At 50.3% G+C, this 26,404-nt stretch overlaps 1 protein-coding gene across 1 annotated transcript in view; it reads right to left on the bottom strand.

The window, feature by feature from the left end:
* SIM1 (SIM bHLH transcription factor 1) overlaps nucleotides 1–24,582 on the bottom strand; it is a 45,504-nt gene extending 20,922 nt beyond the window's left edge. The window contains exons 1-10 of the mRNA XM_084514999.1: nucleotides 24,481–24,582; nucleotides 23,707–23,940; nucleotides 23,154–23,602; nucleotides 14,816–14,898; nucleotides 13,705–13,794; nucleotides 13,513–13,621; nucleotides 13,309–13,394; nucleotides 12,134–12,333; nucleotides 11,921–12,027; nucleotides 10,885–11,032 (exon numbers count right to left, since the gene is read on the bottom strand). Of these exons, the coding sequence (XP_084371125.1) occupies nucleotides 10,885–11,032; nucleotides 11,921–12,027; nucleotides 12,134–12,333; nucleotides 13,309–13,394; nucleotides 13,513–13,621; nucleotides 13,705–13,794; nucleotides 14,816–14,898; nucleotides 23,154–23,328 (998 nt within the window). The 5' untranslated portion in view covers nucleotides 23,329–23,602; nucleotides 23,707–23,940; nucleotides 24,481–24,582. The remainder of the gene's footprint in view (nucleotides 1–10,884; nucleotides 11,033–11,920; nucleotides 12,028–12,133; nucleotides 12,334–13,308; nucleotides 13,395–13,512; nucleotides 13,622–13,704; nucleotides 13,795–14,815; nucleotides 14,899–23,153; nucleotides 23,603–23,706; nucleotides 23,941–24,480) is intronic.
* Nucleotides 24,583–26,404: the final 1,822 nt, after the last annotated feature.

Genomic DNA, 26,404 nt, shown 5'->3' on the forward strand with positions numbered 1-26,404 from the left:
AAAAGGAGCTTCTCAAGACTTAAGGGTGTTAACTGTTTTCACTCTAAAATCTGGGTACTGTTTTAGAAATAAGAGCTTCATACTAGCTCTAGGCTAGGAAAATGGTTAAAACAAAAACAAAAGCAAACAAAAAAAAAGAAACTTTAAAGAAAATTTTACTATTCAATGTTTTGCAAGTAACAATGACTAAAAAGATGGTACAAAATTACATAAAAATAGTGTAAACTCTGATGGCCCCATTTGACAATGTCAGGGTGAGACAGCAAGGATGGTGGGCTTGGAATGGCTTTTCTATGAGCAACAGAGACTCCTCAGGCTGAAAAAGAGATGACAAGGGGAACAAAAAAAAAAAAATGTGTAAATTATGAGTGACAGAAAAAGTATGTAGGAAATAGTTGTTCATTTTTTCCTCTAATACAAGATGTGTGGGTTACTAAAGAATAGGAAAGGTAGCAATTTCATAGTGAAAGGAGATCTTCCTTATCACATTTACTTAAACTACTCCTTGCTAAAAAATCACATGGTTTCACAAAGCAATAAGATAAATATGTGGTGGAAAAAAAATGCATTACTTTGACCCCTAATACCTTCAAAGATACCACTTCTAGGAAGTTCTTTGAACTTCTTAAGGACTGAAAGAAAGTGCTGAAGAAGCATTATTGCATGCTTGTCCTATTTTTAAACTCTTTCCAAAGTATTTGCTATGGTCACTATCAGTACGTGTCTGATCCTGTATAGCTGTTCTTATGTTACACTGGACACCACAGTAGTTCAGAAATTTCCTACTTCAGTTCCTTTAAAACAACATGCTGAAGAGTTTTCCTGACAATTTGTTATTGCTTTTAACAGTTTGCTTTAAAAATTAATTTATTGATATTTCAGATTTGATCAGCTCCTCTATGTTCCCCATAAATAAAGCTTTTGTTGTGAGAAAATTCCTGAGATCCCAATGCAAACACAAAAAATTAGTTAGTTTTTCTGCTCTAATTTTATTTTCTTTGAGAAGATGGGTTATAACTCATTTGACAGACTTTCTGATAGGCTTCTGTGATCTGAGAATAGTTTATCTACAAAAAACAATGTGCTTGAAAAAAAAAAAGATTTACTATTCATTCTGTTATTTCCTTGTTGGCAAATTTTCTATCTGTGTGCCTCGTGACATACTTGTCCACCATTCTAGCCTTCTTTTTCTGATCAGCTGGGCCCCATGGTACAGAGGCACCATGAGTCCAAGAGGGTTCATGACCCCCATCTGCTGAGGAGGACCCATCTATAGTAGATCACTTTCTTTGTCATCAGATTAGTCCTTTCTCATCATAAGCCTTTCACCTTCTTCTTCAGAAGCAAGATTTTTTTCAACAAACATGTTTAAAACTCACTTGTCTAGAATTCCTGAGCTTTGGCCAAGGGACAGCACTTTGTTCCTCCAGGCCATTATCTGCCATTCTCTGCCCACAAAGCAAGCAACCATGGTATGCTACTTAAAAAATGGTTTTTTAACTGAATCTTGTTTTGGTTGACATTTAGGGAAGAGAAAGGAAGGAAAGGAAGAAGGTTGAGGACTGGTAAATGTTTTTTTTAGCATTTGGGGAGAATGGCTTTTTGTTGCTTTTTTATATACTTTTTTTTTTTTTTTTTTTTTTTTACATGTTAATCTACCTGTTTTCACATCTCATCATTACACTTCCTGTCATCTCCTTCCCATGCACAGCCATACCTCTCCTGCAGCCAAAGCAAGCCCCTTCACATTATTTGCTCACTTAGGTTTAGGGCTCTGTTCATATCACACTCAGTCTTGGTGAACCATCTTTGATAGGCATATCATGTGTAACAGGTGTTTATGTTAGTAAAACAGGAGACAAATGGCCAGAAAAGCCTATATCATGAGGCTGTAAAGTAACTCACATTACTTCATTTTATTTATTTTCCTCCTAATTACTGATTCAGTCTCCTCAATGTATGAATTATATGCTTTTAAATTTGCTATGTGCTATTACATTTGTTAAACCAATGTTAGAGTCCAAAGAAGGGCTACAAAGTTGCTGAAAAGTCTGTAGGGAAGATGTATGAGGAGCAACTGAGGTCCCTTGGTTTGTTCAGCCCAGAGCAGAGCAGGCTGAGGGGAGGCCTCATGGCAGCCTGCAGCTCCCTCACAAGGGGAGCGGAGGGGCAAGCACTGAGCTCTGCTCTCTGGGGACAACAACAGGACTCGAGGAAACAACATGGAGCTGGGACAGGGGAGGGTCAGGCTCGGTGTTAGGGAAAGGTTCTGTACCCAGAGGGACTCCCCAGGGCAGTGGTCATGGCACTGAGCCTGCCGGAGTTCAAGAAGTGTTTGGACAGCACTCTCAGACACATGGTCTGGTTTTTAGGGGGTCCTGTGTGGAGCCAGAGGTTGAACTCAGTGATCCTTATGGGTCCCTTCTAACTCTGGATATTCTGTGATTCTATGGAGGGGGTCCATTAATGTTGAAATTGATCCGAGATAACTTGTCTGACCACCTAGACCCTCTGGGCAACAGAGTAAGTTGAACTACCATATATAACACAACTACTGCTGACCCACACCTTCTATCAAATTCAGAAAAGAGAATTTTTGAATGGGTGTTAATGCTAACAACTCACCATTAATGTACCCAGTTCCAGAAATATAGGCCTATGTTAAAGTTCAGTTTATGAAACTGAAGAATAAATCTCTGGTGGATTGAATGGTTACAGGTACTGACATACTTACTAAGTATATCTAAAATTTCACCATAAGTAAATAAAAATTGTTTAATAAAACACAGTAACATCTATCAGCAACCTTCTTATGAAATGTAAACCTGTCATCTGGCTACCACCTTTGTCCTCTTGCTTTGACAAGGACAGGCAGGGACCTTAGCTGGCTTTAGCCCACCTGCTGTCACTGTTTCACACGCACATCTATCAAGGGTTTCTGGATGCCTGAAAGAGTCTCTGACCAGGCCACTCTATGTTGCTATACAGGTATCCACAGCATACATACATATCATCTCCACTGCCAACCTACAACTGTTCTTGGACCAACCATAATCAGCCACTGGGCTAACTATACTTTTGGTTTGGGTTTGTGTGACAGACCCAGTTTATCAGAATACATGAGATTTACTGTGCTTGTGGTGACTACTTCTGTAGCACATACACAGCAACTCCAGCATATCACAAACATGCAAATGATGCTGTGCACCTTCTCTCTGACAGCTGTCTTGAACTCACTAAATACCATAATGGAAGCCCTAATTACATATAAGCATGTTATATGACTCAGCTGTAGTCACAGAGGTGTGCAGCTTACTTTGGGCTGATGCTACACATCCACTCCCATTGCTGTTTTTCATAGACTAGAAAGCAACGGGGAAGCTGGTTATCCTTCAGAAGATGACACTAACTTTCCTACTCACAGCTTAGGATCAACAGAATTATTTTGGGCAACACTGTTCAGCAGTTTGGCTGCAAATAGGAGGAGGCTATCAGGCTATTTATCCCCACATCCAGCCTTTATATGAACAGATATATGCCTCATGAAACAGTTATTACAGATTATTATTTTGTTCTGTGTACAAAACAGTCTTTGGAAACAGCAAGAGAAAAACAACATGCAATGCTCTTGGGTGGATTTCAGTTAACCATGTCCTAAATTGGAGTTTTCTGTAGCAATAGCCTGGGCTACCAGCTGCCAACATAGTACAGGGACAACTGAGAGCCACAGGCTACTTGTGACCAGGCTGCCTTCAGGACAGGCTCTGCATATCCACTTCCTCACCAAAGGCATGGTTGTAAGAAGGTTGAGTATGGGCTGGTTTTAAAGATCTTCTCTCTAGGTGATGTCAAAGTAGCAGCACAATGCTAGGGGACATAGCCAAACTTGAGTTAAACAGGCATTTGAGTTTCCATAGTTGCACTGAAACTTCAGCAGATAATAGCTGTTATTTCCAGCATTGCTGCCCCTGAGATTTATACACAGTGGTTTGTAGCTGAAAAACTCCGGCTGTTCTTTATTAGGCCCCAATTCAACACAGTAACAAACACGGCCTTCCAGCCATCTCCATTTGGCAAACCCTTGGAATATTCTTATTTCTAAGTTTGCGCCTAAGGGTTTTTTTTAATTTCAAAACTGAATTCACTAGGATATAATCATGCACTGAAAGTTATGCCTAAGCACTTTTAGAGCCAGGCATGTGCTTGAGTTCTTTAGTAGATCAGGACCTCTGTGATTTAATTGCACTAAGTGGATGATAGCAAAAGACAACAAGAGGAATAAATCGTGTAAGTGTGTTTAAGATCATGGGATTGACTCCAGACTGCAGCCGTCACAAGCTTTCAGAAGGGTCAGACTCTGTACCCTTGTTCGCACAGAGCGATGCCTGCCTCCATAAATAGTGTCATCAAAGTGAGGGGGGCTGCCTCTGAAGTAACCTACTGAGTACGAACATGTGTGCTGGAGCCTGGCCCACACTGTAAAGTACAAAAGAGAGGTGAGGGAAGGAGAATTAGATTTTAAACAGATACTTGCCACTGTTGAATGGACAAAGGAGATTTATTTGTTAACACTTAATTTAGGCCATGTCTAAATGCCATGTTTGTGCGTGTATGAATAAGAACTAGCAAGAACACCCTAAAGTAGAGTGAAGAGCTTACTTCAGAAGCAGCTTAGTCACTTATCACACCTGTTGCATCTCATGATTATTACAGAGAAACAACATTGGAAACAGTAATACTGTGGTGGGTGCAGCGCAGAGCAAACATGCTAACAGAAGCAGAACTGGTAAAACTATAAATCTGCTGAAGGAACACACTGCTACTTTTAAGAGAGCAGGAGCCAGTTAGGCATGTAGTCGTGCACCAAGCACCAAGAGGATGATAGAATCATAGAATCATCTATGCTAAAAAAGACCTTCAAGATCATCAAGTCCATCAACCTGACCTACCACATCCCATCACTAAAACAAGTCCATGTCCCGTGATAATAAGAACCCTTTGGTAGCAGCTCAGCTCTTTGGCCTGCCTCTTCTGCCTAGCCCCTGATACAACTCATAGATAAAATGTAAATGTCATGTGGCAAAACCAGCAGACACCCTTGCAATAGCCTTACTTGCCTTCCACTCTGAACTGTCACAGAATAATGGACGTAGCCCTCAATGCCATGGTCTGTGGTCTCCCCTTCTCTACTTTGGGGCTGATCCCCAAAGGCATGTGAGCACCCAGCTGCCATAGTGGCATTCTCAAGCCTCATTTGTGCCATTCAAAGTGCTGAGGGGTAGAGTAAGGATAAAGTGCAAACAACCTCTCTAACAGGAACAGCTGTGCTCCAGCATATAGCCTGGTGCTTCCGTGCAAAGTGGAATCTGTGGCAGTTTACCTTGAGCCATAAACTGTGGCATTTTAGGAGTAAGAGTCCCTGCAGTGGGCCCTGTAACTTTCATCAGTGGACTTAAGGCAGACAGCTGGAGATAGTAATTGCTTCAGCCATTGCCGCTAAATCTGCTGTTGAACGTGTCTCGCCCCCAGACAATCATTTTACAAGATCTGTAACTCAGTGTTTGGAAGGAGTGAGTTTCCAAGGACCTGTAGCAGCCAGCACACTGAATGGGAGAAGAATGAAGTGGAAAGCATTTGAAGTCACGTGTCTTTCTTGGAATACAGACACTTATTTGCAATCCTGAATTTCATGTTGCCTGAGCCTATCAGTATGCATGCATTTAAACTAATAACTGTGTTTTGGTTTTTGTTTTGTTTTGTTTTTTCTTTTTGCTTTGTTTTATTTTTCTGTGGATCCAAGCCACAGTCCTTTAATCCTTACACTAGCCAATAAAACTCTCTTCCTATGAGCAGTGACTGTAGATGCAGGCCCACAGTTTTAGTGCCTTGGCCACTACAGTCACCTGGTTTAAATACAAGCATGGAAATTTGGAGTGAATTAAACAAATGGTAGCTAAGAAAGCCCCTACATGAACAAAGAAGAACTGCAGAAGCGTATTGTGGACACCTGGAAAAGCCTGTCTCCTATTTGCAAGAAATATATAAACAGTGTTCCAGGGAGACAAGCCTGTAATAAAAACTAATGGTGAACAAACAGAATATTGCATAGAGTAGTTCAAGAGGAATCCTTTTATGTTTTTTTTTTTTTTTTTTTTTTTTGAGGCCTGTGCTTCTCCAGCATTCTGACTGATTAAAACAGTTCTATTATATACTCACTTTGCTAATCAAATCACATGAATGATGGAGGGCTTTCCAGTCTCAGGAAAAGTACATTGTAGATTGAACAAATGAGGTGGGACCCAGTTTTATGCACTGTTAAGGAAGTGGCAAAATTCCCATTAATAAAGAGAAATATAAGGGAAAAGCCACAGGTCAGATTTGTTTCTGCTGTTTACAATTACTTAAGGAAAAAAAAATGCAATATGCAGTTAAAGTCAGTATGCTTTATCTCAAGTATTAGAGTTAGATGGCTAAGCTTACTTGTACAAGTAGTTCATCTAATGATATGAGTAAGGACGTGCAGAATTACTTCTGCAAGTAATAACTTTCCCATCTATTTGCTATCCTACACACTCCATCACCCACTTGAGAGATACAAGCCATGTATCTACCTTTGACAGAGGAGAAGGCTCTGCAGCATGTCCAAATAGGTTGATCTGAGAGAAATGCGTAAGAAAGGTGGGAATGTAGGTATGTAAATGCGATGTATGGATGCTCCTATTGACTAGGAAAAGAAAGAGGTTGGTCTGTCTCTGGTGATGTCCCAGAGACAAGACAAAAAGAGGATGTGTATGAAAAGCTACAGAAATCTTTCTTTATAATTGTCCAAAAATAAGGGAAGAGCTTTATTTCCACCTGAAACAAACCCTCCCCAAACGCAAGCTTAATATGCCAGCAAAGAGCATTTTCAGTCTGACCCATCACACAGAATGTTATCACATTGCTGACACAAGTATTTTAAATCTGGTAGTATGCAAAGCTATAAATAGCAATAATTTAAAGATGAAGTGTGCAGATACAATTAATGGTTAATTTATTCTAAATTGCATTTACCACATCATTAAGTAAAACATTTGCCAATATGGCATTTATTTGTGAAATAATCTTTCAAACACATTGCATGCTTCAATTTGTGCTTCTAATCAGCCAGCCAGACAAAGCTATGTGAAGAGGACAACTGGAAATTGTATATCCTTGTATCATCAGAGCAGAGATTAGTCACAATTAAATACCTAATCCATGTTGCCTCTATATGTTACTGCTATTGTTATTCTTTTAAATGCTAAAGAACAAGGAAATGTGTATAGAAAAGCTTCCTTAGCTTTCTCTGGGGACAAATTATTATAATATTTGTTCTTGCTCGAAAAGTCAAAGGATTTGCACTTTGCTTTACCCATTTGTTTAAAGGAAGGTTGTTTGCCATCTAAATATAAACTTAACTTCAGCAGTTGCATTCTCCATTAATTGACTCATCCTTGAGTCCCTTTATGTGATAAACATGCACAGCTAATAATCAATAATATGGCTAGTGTGTGTACAGAACAAATAGGAAAAGAAACAAATATTCTGTGTCTGTACTCACACATGCCAAGTAGAATACAAAGAAGAGCAAATATGTGTGCTTTAAATCTGAAATCCTTAAAGGTCATTTATATTAATTTTGACACACTCTGATTACACAAAAAGTAACCTTTCCTCTTGTTGCTCAAATGCCCTTGCCACTGTACCTATTCAGTTCGGTATATATACTTATCAAAAACATTTGTTCTCAATATTAGAATTCACTTTCTCAAAGCTTGGGATTCATGGAAGATGGATATGGCCCTTCTTTTAGTAGGGATTGGCAATTCCTTCTGTACAAACATTTCTCATCCCTTCTGGTTTCCTCACATATATTGCCCAGGGGAGCCAGACAGATCCAAAGCAAGGCACTGTCGCTCAGCCTGCGCTCAGACGGCTCCTGCAGACCTGGAAGGCCCTTGTGCCACCCAGAATCTGCTCCTTTCCAAAGCATTTCCTGGCTCCTCCCAACAGTGGGAAAGGCTCCTTCTGCCGGGAGCAGCCGAACCGCTCGTGTGGCATTGCCTGCAGGAAGGAGGGGACCAGGGAGTCACCTTCTCAGCGCTCTCAACAACTTGCACGGCCAAAGCTTATGACTCCTGTCGTTATTTTCAGCCAAGTTCGCTGAAAAATACCGACATTGCCTGTTTTCAAAGGAACCTCCGGCGAGAAGCATCCTACCTTTCAGGCTCCACCCTGCAATCCCAAACTTCGTTCTTCGCTGTTTCCAAACACTATCTCACACCTCCCTCGCTTTCTCGGCTTCCAAACCCGAGGGACGGTATTCAGAGGGTCGTCTCCCCTTTTCGCACGGACGTTTTTATTTTTTCCTGCAAAGGGTAAGCCCGTGCCCTGCCGCAAGCCGCAGCAGGCTGGGGGCTACTCCCCACCCAGGGTGCCCTGTGCACGGCTGGTCCTGGCCCACTGGAACAAGCCAATGGCAACCCCCAGAAATGCCAGTAGCCGGAGGATTAATATCGGAATAACGTGCATTAAACGCATTAAAACTTTGCTACAGGACCGTTGCTCGGCCTTCCTGCAGGGGAGCCTACTTCACATCTGATGGAAACGCCAGCTCGCCGTAACCTCTCCTTTTCCCCTGTATTTTCACCACCTACCTGTCTCATCTGATTGACTCCGAAAAGCTCATTAAGCCAATTAACCCGAGCCTAGGTTTGCTTTCAGCATCCCCTGCCCGCTAGCTCTCCCCACCCCGGGTCGCCCATTTCAGAGCTCTCACTTCCACGCTGCCGGCATCCCCTGGGCACGGCAGGGCCTATTTTTCTCCCTTATTTTCCACTGGCCCCGGCTAAAAATAACAGCACAAAAGCGGTGGGGAAGCCAGGTGCATCCCCTGGCCGCAGAAGCAAGCGGGACGCGCCCCCTTCTGCAGCGCCCTGCTGGAGGCGCGACCGGGCTGGATGCGACCCCGAGGAGCTGCACGACCAAAACGCGGTTTCGACGCCGCCGGGGTGTCCCTACAGCCCGGTTGCAGCAGCTGGTGACCCGGTGAGGGCCTCTCCACGCTTACCGGCTGCCCTTTGCCCCCCGCACCCGAGGGGCACAGGCGGAGCCTCCCGCGGCCGCGCACCGAAGTCGCGCCGCGCCGTCGCCTCGTCCTCCGAGGGAAGCCTTGGGAGGGCAAAGGCAGCCCACCTACGCAGGCTGGCTGGACGCAGGGCTAAATACAGCCTTGGCTTTAAGGCCCGTGTACATTCGGGAAAACACAAAGACGCTGCCACCAGCGAAAACACGGGAGTTCGGTTTGGGAAGGAGGATCCGCGCTGTTTCCACGGGGGCGCAGGGCTCGGCCACTCGCAACGCGCCCCACAAACCACAGCCTCACAAACTGCGGAGCTGGTGCCCTGCCGGTCACCCCGGCAAGCGGGGGGGCAGGCGGGGCTGGATCCCATCAAGCAGATCCGCTGGGATGTTTCATTGCCATTCGGGTCATCTGAGGCAGAGGGCCGGGATTTATGTTCCCCCTCTCCGCATAAAAGGGAATGGAAGTGACTGCTAATCTCAGGTGCTCGTAGAAAAACAGGTGGCGAAAAACGGCCCTGGCACATTAGGAATCTTTGGGTTCCCGGCTCCCCAGCGTTACGACACTCCGGCTGCTCTCCCCGCAGTTCCCCCCTCACCTGAAACAAGTTCTGGTCCCTAACTGAGAAAACCAGAGGGGCTGGCACAGGGGGCACGGGCATGCAAGTGTTTGGAACAGCTGAAGAAAAGGTGCCCGTGCCTTTGCTAACCCGCATCCTTGCTGGGAGGATGCCAGGGTGTTACTCCTCCACGCCCCGCATCCTTTTTTAAAGCCAATAAAAGCGATTTACTGAACGGGGAAACGGAGCTTACCGGAGAGCTGGCAAACCAGAAGCCCCTGAACGGGAGACCGGGGCCACTGCCACCGTGCGGGGCCGCTTCCCTGGGGGATGCTCGCCCGCAGCTCAGCCACCGACCCCATCGGCACCTGTGCAGGCACTCAGCCGTCCCGCTGCCACGGCCCCGGTTTTGGAAGAGGGGGAGGCCTGACCGGTCCTGCCCCCGCAGGGGGGCTGCAGCGGCGATGCAGCATCGGTGCTACCGCCAGCACCCAGAGGAGAGGTGTCAATTCGCGAGCATAAAGGCTCCAAATCAGTGCCCTCCCTCACCGGGTCTGAGAGCTTCGGTTTAAGCAGCACAGCCAGAGCCCAACCCCACAACCCCAAAATACAAGGAGATACTTTGAGATATACGGCATCTCAGCATTCTCTCCGATTTTTATTTTTTTTTTTAAAGTTTAACTGACCCTTCTGGTCACCAACTTTCTTTGTGGTTCACTGTAAGGATCGCTCTCCAAGAACAAAAAAGAAATCTCGGAGCTTTGATAGAGACTCTGGATGAAATTAAGAACTTCAAACCCCAGATTTTTGAAAAGAAAAACAGATGTCCTGTTTGTTGAGTATAAATAACTCCGTACGTGGAAATCTTTTTTTTTTTTTTTTTTTTTTTACGCTGCATTAAATTTTATTTAATGCTGGGTGCATTTAAACTTTAAAAAAAAAAAAGGGAGGGGGGCAGCAAAATATGCGGGTGACAAACCTCTAAATCTTTTCCCCTCCCGAAAGAGAAAGGAAGGGGCAGACGGGAAACCCTTCATCTAGATGAAAGCGTTCAATGTGTTTCCTAGCAGACCTGGCCAGCCTGCTTCGGCCCGGGGGGGGGGGGAGGACGCAGCTTTTGGGAGCTTTTTGGGGTAAGGAGGAGCTCGAAGAGCGGAGGAGAGAGGCAGGTGCCCGCCGCCGGCCCCCGCGCATCTGTGCGCGCCCCGCGGAGCGCACTTACGTGAGGACATAGTTGACGCTGACGATGCAGTGGGGCCGCGACGAGCGGCTGTTGTGCACGATGGTGGCATAGCTCTGCACCCACACCCAGCCGCCGTGCTTGGCCAGGAAGCGGTAGTATTTGGTGGTCACCTGCCCCTTCACCAGCACTGCGGAGACAAAGCGGGGAGAGCCTCAGAGGGGGGCCCGCAGGCGAGGAGAGGGGCTGGGAAAGGCTTAGCATCGTTAGGGGAGGCGGTGTGGGTGGGCAACCCCCGTGGGCAAGGGTGGTGGAGACCCCCGGGCACCCCCGACCCCGAAGCCGGTCCCTCCGGGTTAGGGGCTCCCTTTCTCCAGGGCTGTGCTGGGAGATCGGTGGAGTAGGGCAAAGGCAGCAGAGGGGTGAGCCCCCTCCCCAAAGTACGGCCGTGGAGATTTAATTCTGTAAATCTGGCTTTGGGTTTTATCTCTTCTCTTTACATTCCCGGTAAGGCAACTTACCGGAAATTAATATCCTTTTTATTCATCTATCCATGTATTAATGTCATCATGATATCAAAATAGAATAAAGAACAGCTCTCCGAATCGGGCTCACTACTGCAGTCAAAATTAGATACACAGATAAGATTTGTGAGACTTGATGGAAGTGGAATAAAAGTATTTGAATTTCGCTGGCATGGCTTCTTTGGAGCAAGAAAAAAGGGTTTTTTTTGTTTGTTTGTTTGTTTGTTTGTTTTTCTAACCGGAATTTGAAGTGAATTGAACGCCTGAGGTTTGTGCAGGGGAGTTCTTGTTCTACAACTGGGAGCTGAGGAGGGGAAAATCTCCTTCCCAGTTCACCGCTGGTTCCCTCTGTTTCTCTTCTGCCTCCAGCCCTGCGCTCAGTCTCTAGACACTTGTTTCATTAAAACTTGCTGCAGATTTTGCTTATTCTCCCCTGCAGCGAATCACGTTTCACGTTTCAACCTGGAGGTAAATCCTAACACAACCAAAGCCTTTTTGCAGAGGGAGAAGGCGGGGGGGTGAGGGGCAGGGTCTTAACGAGAGCATCTCCTTACGCAAGTGATGTGCACATCGCAGGTGGAAGGTGTCACAGCCGTGGACGTGGTGGTAAAGGGTCTTCTCTATCAAGTCCTGAGGCTCGTAGCCTGTTAGCTCGGCTACCCTGGAGGAGACACAAGCAGCAAACGTCAGTGGGAGAGAGGACAGGAAAGGCCCGGGGGAGAAGAAGAAAGGGTAGGGGAATAGCTGCGAAGTAGCCTCAGCTCTACCTGGAGTCTAAGAAGATGAGCTTCATGTCTAGGCTGGCCCGGAACATGAACATATTGCTGTGAAGCTTGATTTCCGTCACGGCGCTGGGCGGCAGCGAGTGGCCCACGGCAACCAAGCCAACGTTTTGGTAGCAGCCGTCGAAGGGGGACATGTCCAGGCTGTACTGGCGGATCTTCAGGTACCCGCTGCAGTGAATGACCTGCGGGGACACGCGGCCGCTGAGGCGGGGGGGGCTCGGAGCAAACCACCCCTGCCTGGGGGCTCCTGCCCTTTCCCTCTGGCTGCCCGGCGATTTTTCATCCAAAAGTTCAGCGCTGATCTAAGGCCCGTTCGAGTCAACGAGATTTTTTTTTTTTTTCTCCACTGACTTAAGTGGTTTTTGGACCACCTCCTAACTATGCTTTTATTATTCTTCTAAAGAGGAAAGACGCGGAAGTGCCAAGCCAGTTACAACTTTGTAATGAAGAGTGTATGCGTGTGAGAGAAAGGGCTTACATGTGTGCATATGTCACATGCCTAAGATACGTCTATTACACAGAGCAGGCACGATCCAGAATGCATCTTTGGACGTAAATTCAGGTGTGTCTCCTAAAGGCATCCTTGCAAATTACTGCTGCGTACTTCCAACCTTACTCTTCTGTTACTAGAGTGTTTCTCCCTGGAGTAATCTTCGCAGATGTTCTACGGGATACCGTGGCCCAACGTCTCCTGGCGTTTCGGGTACCCACGGCTCTCTGTCTCTGCGCAGATGGGGCAGAAGCAGTGAGAAGACAGGAGAGCAGGGGCTGTCCCCAGGCAGAAGCCCCGAGTAGAGCCGTGGGAAACACCTGAGCAAAGCCCGCGGCTTGGAGAGCTGCCCCTGGCGCTGACGAGCGGCACCCAAAAAAGAAATAAATAAAGGCACGGGTTTTGCGCAGTGTCACCTCACAGCCTTCACGGACAGCTCGGGAACCTCGGTGGCTGTGCAAGGATCATTTAATAAATAAATAAATAAATAAATAAAAATCAACACGGGGAACTCGATCACTTGGTTTTGTGCTTGGAGCTCCTTAACCTGGCCCTCGGAGGGACATCCTGGGTGCGGGCCCCAGGGCAGAGCACCGGGCTGGGGCAGCCCCCGCGGGCAGGGGCCTCAGCCGGGGCAGAGCCGGGCCGTGGCTCCCGGGGCACCCACCTTGTAGCCCCCGCAGGTCAGGCCCGCGTTCCTCTTGGCCAGGACGCACTTCATCCGCAGGAAAAACGACCTCTCGATCTCGTATTCTGGGAGGGGGAAGGCAGAGGTGCGGTGAGGTACGTGGGGAGTGAGGGATGCGCGGCCCCGTCCGCAGCCACAAGGGGCGAGGGGGGCTCGGGGATGCGTGGGGTGAGGGCACTTTACCCTGCACGAAGTGAGAGTGGTAGGGCTGGTGGGCCGTCAGCACGGCGGTCATCTCGTCGTGGTCTGCCGGGTGGATGTACTCGTAAATGCTGTTGCCGGTCAACTCTACCTGTGAGAGAGGAGGAGGAAGGGTTCGTGGCTGGTACCGCTCACTTCCCGCACGCTCCTCCCGTGTCAGCTCCCCCAGCCTACCTGCGATAAGCCCAGGTGCACCGAGGCGGTCTCCGAGATGTACATGATCTTGCCATCCGGAGCCACGACGAATATGAAACCGTCCAGCGTCTGCAGGAGAGGGTCAGGAGGGAGAGGAACAGAGTTGGGTGCGGATCAACAGGTAGAGAGATCCGCCGATGGATGGAGGGATGGATGGAGGGATGAAGACAGAGAGACAGACACATGAAGTACCCGTCCTCCGGGTTTATTCTAGAAAACTCGCATTCCTGTTCAGGCTGTGATTATTCGAAAGAGTTGGAAAGAGACGGGCAAGCCTCAGACAGGAATCCCTCCAAAGTCATGGGGTACAGCCCACCTGTCATCTAAGCGGGGCTCCCACCTACCCGGTGGCGAATATGTCCACCCGACATATCCTGAACGCTGACACCCCATTTCAAACACCACGGGGGATTTTATCCCTTGACTATTTCTTAAAGAGACTTTAAACGAGCAAGGAGCATCTAAAGCCCTCCCCGGCGCTATTAAGGTCCGTACGGGACAAGAGGATTTGTCAGGCACATTTCGGCAGACGTAAACGAGGCTTCTGGGTGAGCCGGGAGCAGAACAGACCCGTTCTATTAAGGACGCGTCAAAGACCACTCAATCCCACCAAAAATGCGCGGTTACGCTAACTGCTAACACTCCTGCATCCCTCAGACAGCAGCGATTTTCCAAAAGTGTCCTACCTGAGCTGCGCTGGTGCTCATTTCTGTGCAGAGCCTCCTGCCCAGCCCAGCCTCCTCCAGCCTGCCCCTGCCCCCGCATCACCCTCAAGCTCCGCACATTGCCGGGATTTGTCACCTTGCTGCTAATTTGGGGAAAAAAATGTGCGCTGTTAAACCCCCGCTGAGGACCCTGTGCAGGGCAGACCCGGGCCAAATGATCCAGGGGGACCAAACCACGTCCCCGAAACACCCACGTTCACCCATTCAGCCTCGGCTGTTCGTATTTTCAGAGGCACTTTTTTTTTTTTTTTTTAATGAAACACGTGAACAGTTAAAAATTAGTCAAGATGGCAATTAAAAGCTCAGAAGAGGGAATGATTTCTTTAATCATTAATACCACATGGCTGCCGTTTCCAGACCAGTACCTGCAAAAGATGGGATCCCAGCTCCCGTCCAACATTATCCAGCGGGCTGGTTCGACTGGAATGGCCCCAGGCTTCCCCGAGTCCTGTTTATTTGAGACACAAAAAAGTAACGTGAGGAGATTCAAAACTGTTGGCCTGCTGGAGAGGAAGTTTTCTTTATTTTTTACTTGATTTCGCTTTAAAACATACGTGCATACAATCTTAAAAAAAAAAAAAAAAAAAAAAAAAAAAAAGTAGGCATGATTGCCTTGCACAAAAAAAAGCCACTTTTGTGGATTTTTGTGGATGTTGCTCAAGACGTAGTTCCCACGAGAGAAAAACACCTATTTTGAGTTAACGGTGAGGTTCGTTCATAAGACCCAAGGGAAGCAGCGTGCCAGACAAAACGGCTCATTCGGGGCAGCCTTTGGCTGCTGGCAGCCGGCTCCCTGAGCCGCAGGGTGAACGCTTCTCTTCTCCCATCGCCGAAGGGGTCCTGGGCAGCCCCGAGAGCCATTTAAAACGCAAGCAGGGTGTGTGCTGGGGAAAGCCTTTGATGCCGAGAGAAGGATGCGGTTAACGGGGCGCGACAGAGTGGGGGATGAGCGGCTTGGTAGAGCCGGCCGGGCCGGGCTGGGACCCTGGGTGCCGTCCGTGGGGGCTGCGGGCGCTCATTTTGGGAACTGCGTCTTCATCCAGCTCTGCCCGAGACCCTTGGTCAAGAGCTTTCCCTTAGAGCTAGCCCCACTCACCCCACCCTAACTAAAGCGCCTTCCACTAAATGCAGCGGGGCTCCACGGCTGTGTCCAGAGGCACCTGCGAGGCAGCCTAGGTGAGGGGGGCGTCCGGCGAAGGGGACCTCTCCCCCAGCAAGCCCCAAGCCCCCCGTCCCGTCCCCTTTCCGTTGTCGGAACGAGCGCTCTGTCCCGCAGCAGCCCGGCACTGCCTCTCCCCGGCCCTGCCCGCTACTCCAGACGCCGGGAGTTTTCCCGAAGTGAGGGGGGGTAAAACCCCAATGGAAATTACTCCTGCAGAGTAAAACTACGCAGGGGCAATGCCTTTTAACGGCGTTGTCACTGAAATATTGATAAACGGGGCGGCTAAAGCTTTCCACGCTTGCGCCCTGAAGCAAGGGCGAAGAAGCGCTGACCCTGCCGGAGGACCCGGGGGTCCCCTCCCGCAGGGCCAGCCCCCCCTTTCCCCGGCTGTGTCCCCGCAAACGGGCGAGGCGGCGCCAGCACGCAGCCCTCTGTATCGAGCGGCCTCACCTCGGCGCTGGCTCTTTGCAGCGCTACCGATTTGCCTCCGAGCCGGGGCATCAGCCCTCGGCCGCCCTGCCCGAGCCGCGCGCCCCTCTCCTGCTCGCCTTTCCCCTCTTCTCTCCCCTTCCTCGGCCACCTCCTGCCGGAGGGACAGCCCTCCTCTCCTTGCCTTCCCAGCCCCCAGAAAGCCGGGAGCATCCCTCTGGCCTGGCCCCCGTCCGCGCGTACCCAGAGCCAAGTGCCAGCGGGGAACGGGATCCTTTCCATTAACTCCTCCGCGGCAATTAACGGGGACGCGGCGGCTTCGTCCCGGGCCTCCCAGGTTCCCTCCCAAGTCCCCTGGCCGCGACTTCCTCCCCAGAGGCTCTGCCGGCCGAGGATGCAGCGGGAACCCCGGGGCCACCTCTTCCCACCGGCCTCGAAATCAGCGAGGAGCTGGCAAATGCTCCAGGGAAAGAGAAAAAAAAAAATGAATAAAATAACGCGAGTGATTTTTTTCCCCCAAGTGCTGCGGGGTTTCCCTGATGGGCAGCCGGATCGCCCCTTGCGAGATTCCCCCCACCCAGAGGGAAATCTGGATGCGAGGTTTCCCTATCCGGGGCTAAATCCTCGCGTCTGATTTCAGTTGCTTATTAATCTAGGTTTACGGCTCTAATTCTTCTTCTTCTAAAAGGGAAAATAACCCGACCTTTGCGGGTTAATGAACAGCTCATCGACATTACAGGTTAACTTCTTTCGGGAACGCGGTTCTTCACGGAGCACTGAGCTCTTCTTTATACTTCGGGTGTAAAGCTCACGCTGTTCGGCCGCGGCTGTTAATGTTTTATAATTAAACGTTTTCGCTCGTCTACCTGAACCGGCTTTTGGAAATCCTAACACATGAGACGCTTCTTTGTATTTCCCAAATGTTTCAGCACTTTCAAGCCGGAGACTGTTGCTCTTCACTGCCAAGCCCAGCTCTCCCAAACCTACGGGCTCTCCCGATGCCCTTTAAATACTGTTTTTAAAGATTACGCTAGAAAACCTCTCCATTGATATTCCTCTTTTATTATTTTTTCCCCGTATTCGCTTTAACATCCAATTTCCTTTTACCGAGGGGGCAAACTGTGATATCTCGCACTTGACCTACCGCAGAAAATTCCGCAAATCCTTTGAATGTCTATTTAAAACAAAACAAGGAAATCAGCTCTCCCTTTTGCTTCAGGATTACGCTGGAAACAAGATCTAAAGATTCTCTTGTAATTTGGAGAGCCAACAGAATAATAGGTTTGGAATAGGAACAAGCAGCTTTGTAAGGGAAAGGATAACTAAATCGTTTTTAGGCAAAGGATTTTCCCAGCTAAAGTGGCCGAAGACAAAGCAAAACATAATCTATTTTGGAAGATTTCCAAGATATGCCACATTAACCTTAGCAGATAAAAATTGCTTTCCCCTCCGTCCCCTCCCCCACCAGGGTCTGGTTTATCATATTTACATAAGTAGCCTTAGAAGGGATGTATCTATTATGGATCTAAGGAGCTAGCGAGCTCACATTTCATTTGGAAACAGAGGCGAAGTTTTACTGTTGCTTAATGCCTGATGCATTGTGGAACCATTTCCATTTAAATACCCCCGACCCACGGATTACCTCAATGGACTGGCTGCATGGGCTTTGTAATTTCCTGAAAATGAGATTTCGATTTATAAAACAAGAAACCAATTAGTAACCAAATGAGGCGAAGTAGATCCACTAAAATTGACCTAATCCCACAGGCACCATTTAGGCCAGTTCTTGGCGAATGACTGATGAGCGACCGTCTAGCGTAAAGCTCAAGGCATCATCCAGCTGTGTTATTGCAAGCAGCAAAAATAAATGGATCGAGCTTTCCTTTCGGAACGAGCTTTATACTCTTGACAAAATATAGATTAGAGGCTCCTACCTAACAGCCTCCTCCACTCGAGGATTTTTTTATTTATTTTATTTTTTTCCCCTAAGAAGATAAACAATTTGGGACACGAGGTGTTCACCGTCAGAAGGAAAAAGAAAAAGAAAGAAAATGGAAAAAATAAATAAATAAATAAATAAATAAAAGGAGGGGGGGGGGGATAAAAGCAAAGCAACACAAAACCCCCGAGGTGTTTCAGCCAGGCTGGAGCTCAGCTCGCTGACACCACTCTCCTCCCGGCCGCGCACCCCCTGCCCAGCGCCACCCACGGCGGCTCCCACGGCCGCGGTCGCGGCTCCGCGCTGCGGAGGCAGCGTCCTCCCCTCGCCGCTGGGCTGCTCCGAGCCTCAGAGGCGGCAGCCAATGAAGGCTCTGGGTGGTATCGTCCCTACCCAGCGGCGGGACTGTCGCAAGACGCCCCTCTGTCCCGAGCGAGCGGGGAGAGGCTCCTCCGCCGCTGCTGATTTGGCCAAGGCACAGGCGGAGGAAAAGTTGAGGCTGCGGGAGGCCCGGGAGGCTCCGTGGCCCGGGGTTACCGGTCCCTCTCCCAGCATCTGCAGCGCAGGACCAGCCTCGACCCCTTCCTTTGTCTGCCGATAGCGAAGGGGGGGTGGGGGAGAGAAAGAGGAGGGTCATGCCGGGGCGGGGGGCAGCCAGAAGAGAGCAGCAGCCCCCGGCAGCGGGAAGGATCCGGGGGATCCTTCGCCCCGGAGCCCCTTTCCGCGGCTCCCCGCCGGGGCCGAGGCTCGGGGGACACCGGGGGGCTCCGCAGAGCGGTCCCGGAGCGGGGCCGACGGCGCGGCCCGGCCGCAGGGCGCTGGGCTCCCCCCGACCCCAAAGGGAGGCAGCGGGGATGGAGGCCAGGAGCCCCCGGCCCCCAGCGCAAAAAGGCAGCGGGGTGCGGTGCGGGGGAATTAGGCTGATTGGATTAAGCGTTTAATTAAGCAGCCCGCTACCAGCGCGGCGCGGTGCCATCGCCTATCGCCTAGCCCGGCACCCGGCGGGGCTGATTTCTCAGCTAATTTAGCAGGCGGTGGTTAATGATAACTCGAAATCTCGGCCAAATGAGGCTTCCGTGAAGGAGCGGGTCGCCGTCGGAGGGTTCAGATGCCGCGGAATAAGCGACGTTTAAAAAAAAAGAGAGAAAAAACGCTGCTCGTTTCCAACTGCCTGCGGATGCCATTAGCAAGGTTCTGCGAAGATTTATTATCTCGGTAAATCATGTGTGTTCATTTGAAGCGGAGATAAGTTAGCATCCCGCTTTCTTTATAAAAATAATAATAAGAGGGAGGAAAAGCCCTGTTGACTAAACAAACAACACGATTAAGAAAACGGCATTGGAAAATAATGCCGGGGCGGATTCGCTGCTCCAGCAAGAAAGAGCAGCGCTTTGGCACACGCAAGGTAATGGAACCGCGCTCTGAAATGCAAACAAACGGGGCCGTGCCCAAACTCGGAAAAAAAAAAAAAAAAAAAAAAAAAAAAAAAAAAGGAAATTTTCTAGCGCCAAATATTTGCTCGGCTCTACGGAAGATAAAAGTTTGTGTATTCTCTATTCCGAAAAAAATAAAAACAAAAAATGGGGGAAAAAGGGTTTCCACTTGCAAACTCCCACTATTTATACACAAGCTGAGAAAATCCTTCGATTCTACAACGGCCGCATGTTTCTAAGAAGGGATAGGATGTTTCTAAAGAAAATATGGTTTTATCCACTCATAAATCTGCTCTTTTTTTTTTTTTTTCCAACTATCATGGTAGGAGTTTAGTTCTGCACTTCACTTTTTAAGTTCACATCAAAACTGGAATTAAACGCGGGAAGGCAGCAGGGAGTGTAAACTGCAGCTTAAATGAGAAAAACTTCTGTAAGAAAATAAACACTGAAACCTAATGCTCAATCATTTCCCTTAGCAGTAGGAAAAACAGCATTAAATCACCTATCCACGTGGGAAACGGATTATTTTTTTTCTTGCTCGTCTCTTCCCCCTTTAAAATAAAACAAGATTGAGGGTTTCGATATTGAAATGTTAACCATCACGAGTCGGCGAAAGTTTATGTAAACGCAGCCCCTGCTTTTGTCTGGAAAATCAAAACGCCGCTCTGCGCGGAAACGATCTGTGTCCGATAGGACAGAAATGGCAAAAGGTCCTTTTCCCTGCCTGTTCGTGTGAGGGGAATGGGACCATGAAAATATTCCTGAATTTAAAAATCTATGCATGTGTATTGCGCCACTTTTTTTTTTCCTGTTTTTACTTTTGGATCTAGTAAAGAATTAGCCTACTAGTCAGAGCGACCGCATCTTATCTGAGAAAAAATTATTATCCCCCGGATCATTTTCCATCAGTTTTTGAGGCTACGTTAGTTCGTTAGATACCTTAGCTGTTTAATGTTAAATTTAGTTTTTGTTTGTTTGTTTTTTATGACCGTTAACTCACGACCGAATTTATTAGAAAGTACTCTTTAAAACAAAACAAAACAAAACTCTTCCTTCCCTATGGTTCTCAGCGATCCAGCAGACCTCCAGCCTTCCCAAAGCTAACTGATAATCCTGAACCACTCCGTGTCTCGCCGGCTCCCTCCTCTTTTAACGAGTTTTAGCACCAAAACGACGGCAGCTACCTGAGCCCCTGCGCGCTTTTCTCCTTCACCTGGCGGCTCGGCGAGGGGCAGCGCAGCCCCTGGCCCCGCGCACCTCCTAACTCCGCATCCTCGCACCAGAGCTGCTCAGGGCCCCGGGGTCGTGCCCTGCTTCCCGGCAGCGGGGCGGAAAGCTGCCGGTGGCCGTGGCATCACAAATCTCCTCTTTCCAAGATGCTCCCGGCATCTGCCGGGGGAGCCTTCGCAGCGCTCCTTTCCCCGGTGCCCAGCCCCGCCTGTGCGCCCCGGTGAGAGGCATCTGTCCTGCTGGACTCGGGGTACACCCGGCCTCCCTGGGAGGGTGGCTGGAAGGGGAGGCCCACCGCGCTCCTCAGCCTCCTGCTGCCGTCCTCCAGGCCTTCGGCCGGCCCCCGGGGTCTGTCCCAGCGCCTGCAGCGTTTTTCTCCCCAGGGAAAACCGAGCCAGAGACCCCACTCCTGCTTCGTCCTCCCCGCTTCCAGCCCCGGCCTCCCTCTTCTTGCAAGGTTTCTGCTGCGGGTGGGTGGTTTTCCTGGCTGCCTCCACCTCTCCTCCTTTCCTGAGAAAGGTGCTGGGGAACCACCCCACCCCTCCCGGCCCCTGTCCCACCACGGACGGACACACGGACGGACAGGGGCCGGCAGCGCACCCCGCTCCGCACCTCCGTGGAGCCCCGGCGGGACGAGCCCCTGGGTGCCCGCCTGCCGCCGTCGTTTTTAACGCGCAGCTTCCCTTTAATCGGGCTCCGGAGGCTTCGCTGCCTCCAAAACCCGGCCGAGCCTCCTCCTCCTCCGTCTCTTGGCTCAAATTAGCATCTGCTGCGGCCGGCAGCGGCCCCGGCCCCGGCGCACTTCGCCACACGGTTCCCCAGGGCATTGAAGCATCCTGCGCTGCCACCGAGGGACGGGGCTCGGCTATTCTCCTCTTCCCTTGATTACTCCCAGCCTACAAGCAACACCATATGCTTCTTCTGATCAAACAGCCCGCTACATAGGCGCCAGTAATTGACGAGACCTGCTCGAAATCACGCAGAAAGGTAGCCCACTGAGACTGCAGGAGCTGACAAATCAGTGCTAATAATCCTTTTAGGAACAGCGTGGGCAGCCGAGTATGCAACGGCTTTATTTTTATAAAGTATGCGTTGACAGTATAAAGGACAACTCGGGCTGCTTTTAGGCAGAGGGCTGCCCCGCGTAATGATCTTCAGGGAGGCAGATCACATAGAATAGCAACGTGTTTTGATGAAGGTTTTAATTTTTTTATTTTAAGCTTTCGGGTATTACGGCTTTCATTTACCCCCTTCTCTGGGTCTAAGTTACTCGGAGATGCGGAACACTGCTTAAAGAAATTACTGCGAGATGCACTCTGTTGGAAACGACTGCTACGGACTCCGGCTCTGAGGGTTCACACGTAGCGGTGGGGGTACCTCCCCCCCCAAAGCCCCGATTGAATATTAACCTCTAAAAAGTACAACGAAGACCACTAGTTCACCGACTTCGTCGGGATAAAACCCCAGCCAAACAAACAAATCAAACCCAAGGCAGGTCGTGTACCCACTCTGGATTTGCACAACACAAACCGACAGACAGACCGACTGACACACAGACCCGAAGAAAAAGGCAGAGCCCGTATTTCCGCGTTTCTCATGTACCCACGCTTTTCAACGACAGATGTGGAGAATTTTGTTACCAGAAGGGAAAGAAAACAAAACCAACCGAACCAAACCTCTCACTGCTTTGTCTCTCCAGCAGACGATACCCCAACCCAAATAAAAGGTTTGCCAAACATTTCCCCACTCTTTTTTCCTACACTTCACACAAACTGCAGAGAACAGGGGCAGAACCCTGCTAGCTTTCCTGCGCCGTTTGCTGTCCCCAGCAGCCTCCCGGACGCCCCGAGGGGGCGGCTTTGTCCCCCCCACCCTGTCCCACAGGCTGGGGCTCTTGGGGCTCGGTTCGCTGCTGCTGTCCCAGCGCCCAGGCCCGGGCTCGGCCCCTCTGTTTGCACTGTGAGGGATTACGGCCGAAAACAAAACTTCTGCTACGAGTTTCCGAGGTCCTCAGACTGGCCACGATGCGACCCGGTGTGCTTGGCTTATTTATTTGGGTTGTGTGCGAGCACGGCCGTGTGCATGTGCCGTACCTGTAAGGCGTACCTTGCTCGGGACTTGAGCTAAGGCTTTAGGACTTTGCATAGACTTATGTAAATATTTACCCATATATTAACTCCCCCCACGGTATAGCTATAAATAGGGGTGAATCGTCCCCTTTTCCCATGCACTGCTGCGTGGGGGATGCCCATCCACAGGCGGGGAAAAGAAACTCCTGTTTGCTTTAGTAGCACACGCAGCAGAGCTCGGTGCCTCGAGGTGTTGACAAAAGCCCCGTTAAGTCCCCGACCAAACCTGTCACATGAACTGAAGCGAAAGTACTCACGACAGAGAAAAGTGGCAGCGGAGAGCACCCTGCCTCCGAGCACACGACCCGATGCAGTTTACTTAAAAGCAAGCGACACCTGGACCGGAGTGGAAATAGAGGCGAATTAGGCATTCCCACCTACCTTCTGGAAAAACCACCCTCATTTTTAAATAGCTGGTGGTGAGCCTGATTATGGATGCTTTGTCCAGCTGAGAGGTGATAGCTGAGGGCAAGGGCAATAATTTAGCCAGTTCATAAAATTCACTGTTTTCTTTCTCCCGCCTAGTCCGGGCAGCATTTTTGGACTTCTCTTTCATCGTGTTTTTTTCCCCCTTCCTTCCTACAATTTAAGCTCCAGAGATTCATCCAAAGGTGGAGGGGAAACTTTCAGCTGCAATTCATCTCTCCGAAGCATCAGGCAGGGATCGCGAGCGCGGCCATCGCTCTGAGAAATCGTTCGCGTAAAAATGAAAACAAGTATCGAAGACAAGAGAGGTGTTCTTAAAAAAAAAAGAACAATTATTCTCTGAAAAGCAGAGTCAATCGGAAGGGAAAGGCATTTATCCAATGCAGCTCAGAGACTCCAAGCAACTGCAGGAGGAAAAAAAAAAAAAAAAAAAAAAAAAAAAAAAAAAGCTAAAAGCTTGCGGCACCACGCAGCAACCAAATGAGGTATTTCTGGCCTTTTCTCCTACTCGTCGCGGACAGCATAGCTCCTCGGAAGAGGGTCATAATAATCCCGTTTCTCCCCGTGATCCGCCGCCGGTCCGAGGCCGAGATGCGCGGCCGGGGGCTGCCTCCGCGGGCGCTGGGCACCGTCCTGGGAGCCTCTGCGGAGCCCACGGCGGTGCTGGGGTGAGCGCGCCCTTACCCGGCGCCGCAGCCTCCGGAAAGCACAACCGACAGCCAGCCGCCGGCGGGTGTAGCACCTTCTCCCACCAGAGGGAAGAGAAAGAAAGAAAGAAAAGGAGAAAAAAAAAAAAAAAAGTCTGTTTTCACGTCTAGCGCGCCTGCCGAGGACCCTTCCCCGCACTCTCCTCCCACACCCAGCCCAGGTGGGCACCTGGCGGCCGCAGCGGGGACACCCGGGGGCAGCGGCTGCGGGCGGGGCTGGCCGGGCACCACGGGCTCCCGCTGCCAATCTGACGGTATTTCTTCCCCCTTTATGCCTTTTATTATTACTATTATTAATATTATTCGAAATCCTCACGCTCCGGCCGGGCTCTGCCCGCTGCCCAAAAGCAGACTGGCTCTGCCCGGCCCCGAGCAATCCTTCCCATTATTACTGTTATTATCATCATCATCATCATTATTATTATTTTGGGGTGGTTGTTATCATTATTTGTCTCTGTCCTTTCCCTCCGTCCGTGCGTGGCGGGGAGCGCCCCAAAGCCTGGTCCCGCAACATCCCTGCGGCTCCTGGCCGGGGGGGCTGCAGCGTGGCTGGGTCGTGCTCCTCTGTCACCTACCTTGAGTCCCCGAGCTCGGCGGCCCGCGGAGAGCTCTCCCGGGGCGAGGAGCCCAACTCTTTAATTGGCTCATTAAGAGCGGGGGGGGGGGAGAGAGGCTGGGGGGGGGAGAGGGGGGAAGTTTGCGCCTCTCGGGGCTGCTCACACCGGCGGGCGGACGGGCATGGCCGCCGCCCCGTCCCCTTTATCAGCGCTCGGGCTGTCCCTCTCGCGGGCTGGGTGGGGGTGGTGTTAATGAAGGAGCCCTAATTTGCGGCCGAGGAACGCCTGACAACTTCTTTACGCCCCAAAGCCTCGCCGCGCAACTTCGGCTCTCCCCCGGCCGCGGGCCGAGCCCGCCCCTTAATGCCACTCACGGGCCCGCCTCGCCGCCCATTGGCCGCCGCCGCCCCGCGCTCGGCTGCCCATTGGTGGGGGGAGAAGTGACGTCACCGCGCCGCGGCCGCACCCCCCCCCGATCACCCGTGCGCGGGGCCGAGCCGGCCGCGCCCGCCCTCTGACCCCGCGGGGGCGCGGAGGGGGGGGGCGGGGACGCGCGCGGGGCGCGCTCCCGCACGCAGCCCCTCGCTCACCCCCCTGCGTGTTCCGGCCCACGCAGCGCCCGGCGGCCGTGGTGGGGGGGAGAAAATGCGGATTTTGGGGTAAAAAAAGATGAATTCGGGGTTAAAGAGATGGATTTGGGGGGTAAAAAGATGGATTGGGGGCTCTTTGGGTTTAGTTTGTTGAGATTTGGTGTTTTGGGGGGTTCTCGCCCACCGCGCCCCGTGAACGTGCTCGAGGAAATAAGCAGCGGCCCCGTCCCCTGCCCCCTTGAGCACATTCGGGATTGAGATCAGCCCGGGGGATGCGCTGAGCCGAGTCCGGTGGTGGGGGTTGATGTGAGGACCGGGGGGGGGGGTGTCAGAAATCTTCCCGGTAGACGGGGAAAAAATCCCAGAAACTGGAAAAAAAATAATTAAAAAATAAAAATAAAAACCCAGCCCTCAAACCATCTCAAGCACCAGGAGACGGAAGCTCTTCAAAAGTGGATGCGGAGCTCGGGGGTTTCTTTCCCGGGGAGCGAGGCTACTCCTAATCTCGCGGGTCCCCTGAAAAAAGGCAGGCGCGGCTCCAGCTGAAGGAGATAGAGCAGGAGAGCAGCCCTGGGGGGGCGGAGAGGGGCCGGGGAGCCTTCCCTAAAACCAGAAGGGACGCCTGAAATTTCGCCTGGCGTGCCTGCCAAGGCGGTCGGTGCAAGAGTCCGGCTAAGATAGTTGCTCAGAATTAAATCGCGCTGGCAGGCAGCCGTCGAAATGTTTCAAGGAAGACGAGACGCCCTTGGTTTCGGAAAGAACAAAAAATGTCAACAAAATCGCCTTTGAAACACCCCTCTCCCCGTGCCTTTCGCCCCACTGGCAGGGGCAGCCTGCCTGTCACCTCGCTTTGCCCTTCGGTGGAAAAACTTCCCCGCGGGCACCGGGGGGAACAGGGGCACCACGGGGGGAAGCGTTCAGCAGCTCCTCCGTCGTTTAGTCAAGGTTAAAAAAAAAAAAATGAAATGAAAGGAAGAAAAATAGACAAGAAAAAGGGGGGGAAATAGCACCCTTCCTGCGCCCCCAAGGTATGTTTTAAAGCGCTCGCTGCTCCAGGAGAAGGTGACACGGACTTTTCTAAAGCTTTACTGAGTGCCACTGCTGTCAGGTGCAAAGAAGGCTTGGGGGGGGAGAAAACTCATCCTGGTTCTGGTTTCCATTTGAGGTAGCTGTCTGGCGGAGCAGCTCTGACGTCTCCTGGAGGGTATTGGGACATATGGGCAACAACTGGGCTGACGCCGCCAGGTAGCTCACGGCGTGTTTGTCAGCACGAAATGTCTTTTCTAACTCTTGGTTTGGGGGAAAGGCAAAAAAAAAAATAAAAAAAAAAAAAATGGGGGGGTGGGTAAATG

Source organism: Aythya ferina (assembly GCF_964211825.1).
Source record: "Aythya ferina genome assembly, chromosome: 3".
Taxonomy (NCBI): domain Eukaryota; kingdom Metazoa; phylum Chordata; class Aves; order Anseriformes; family Anatidae; genus Aythya; species Aythya ferina.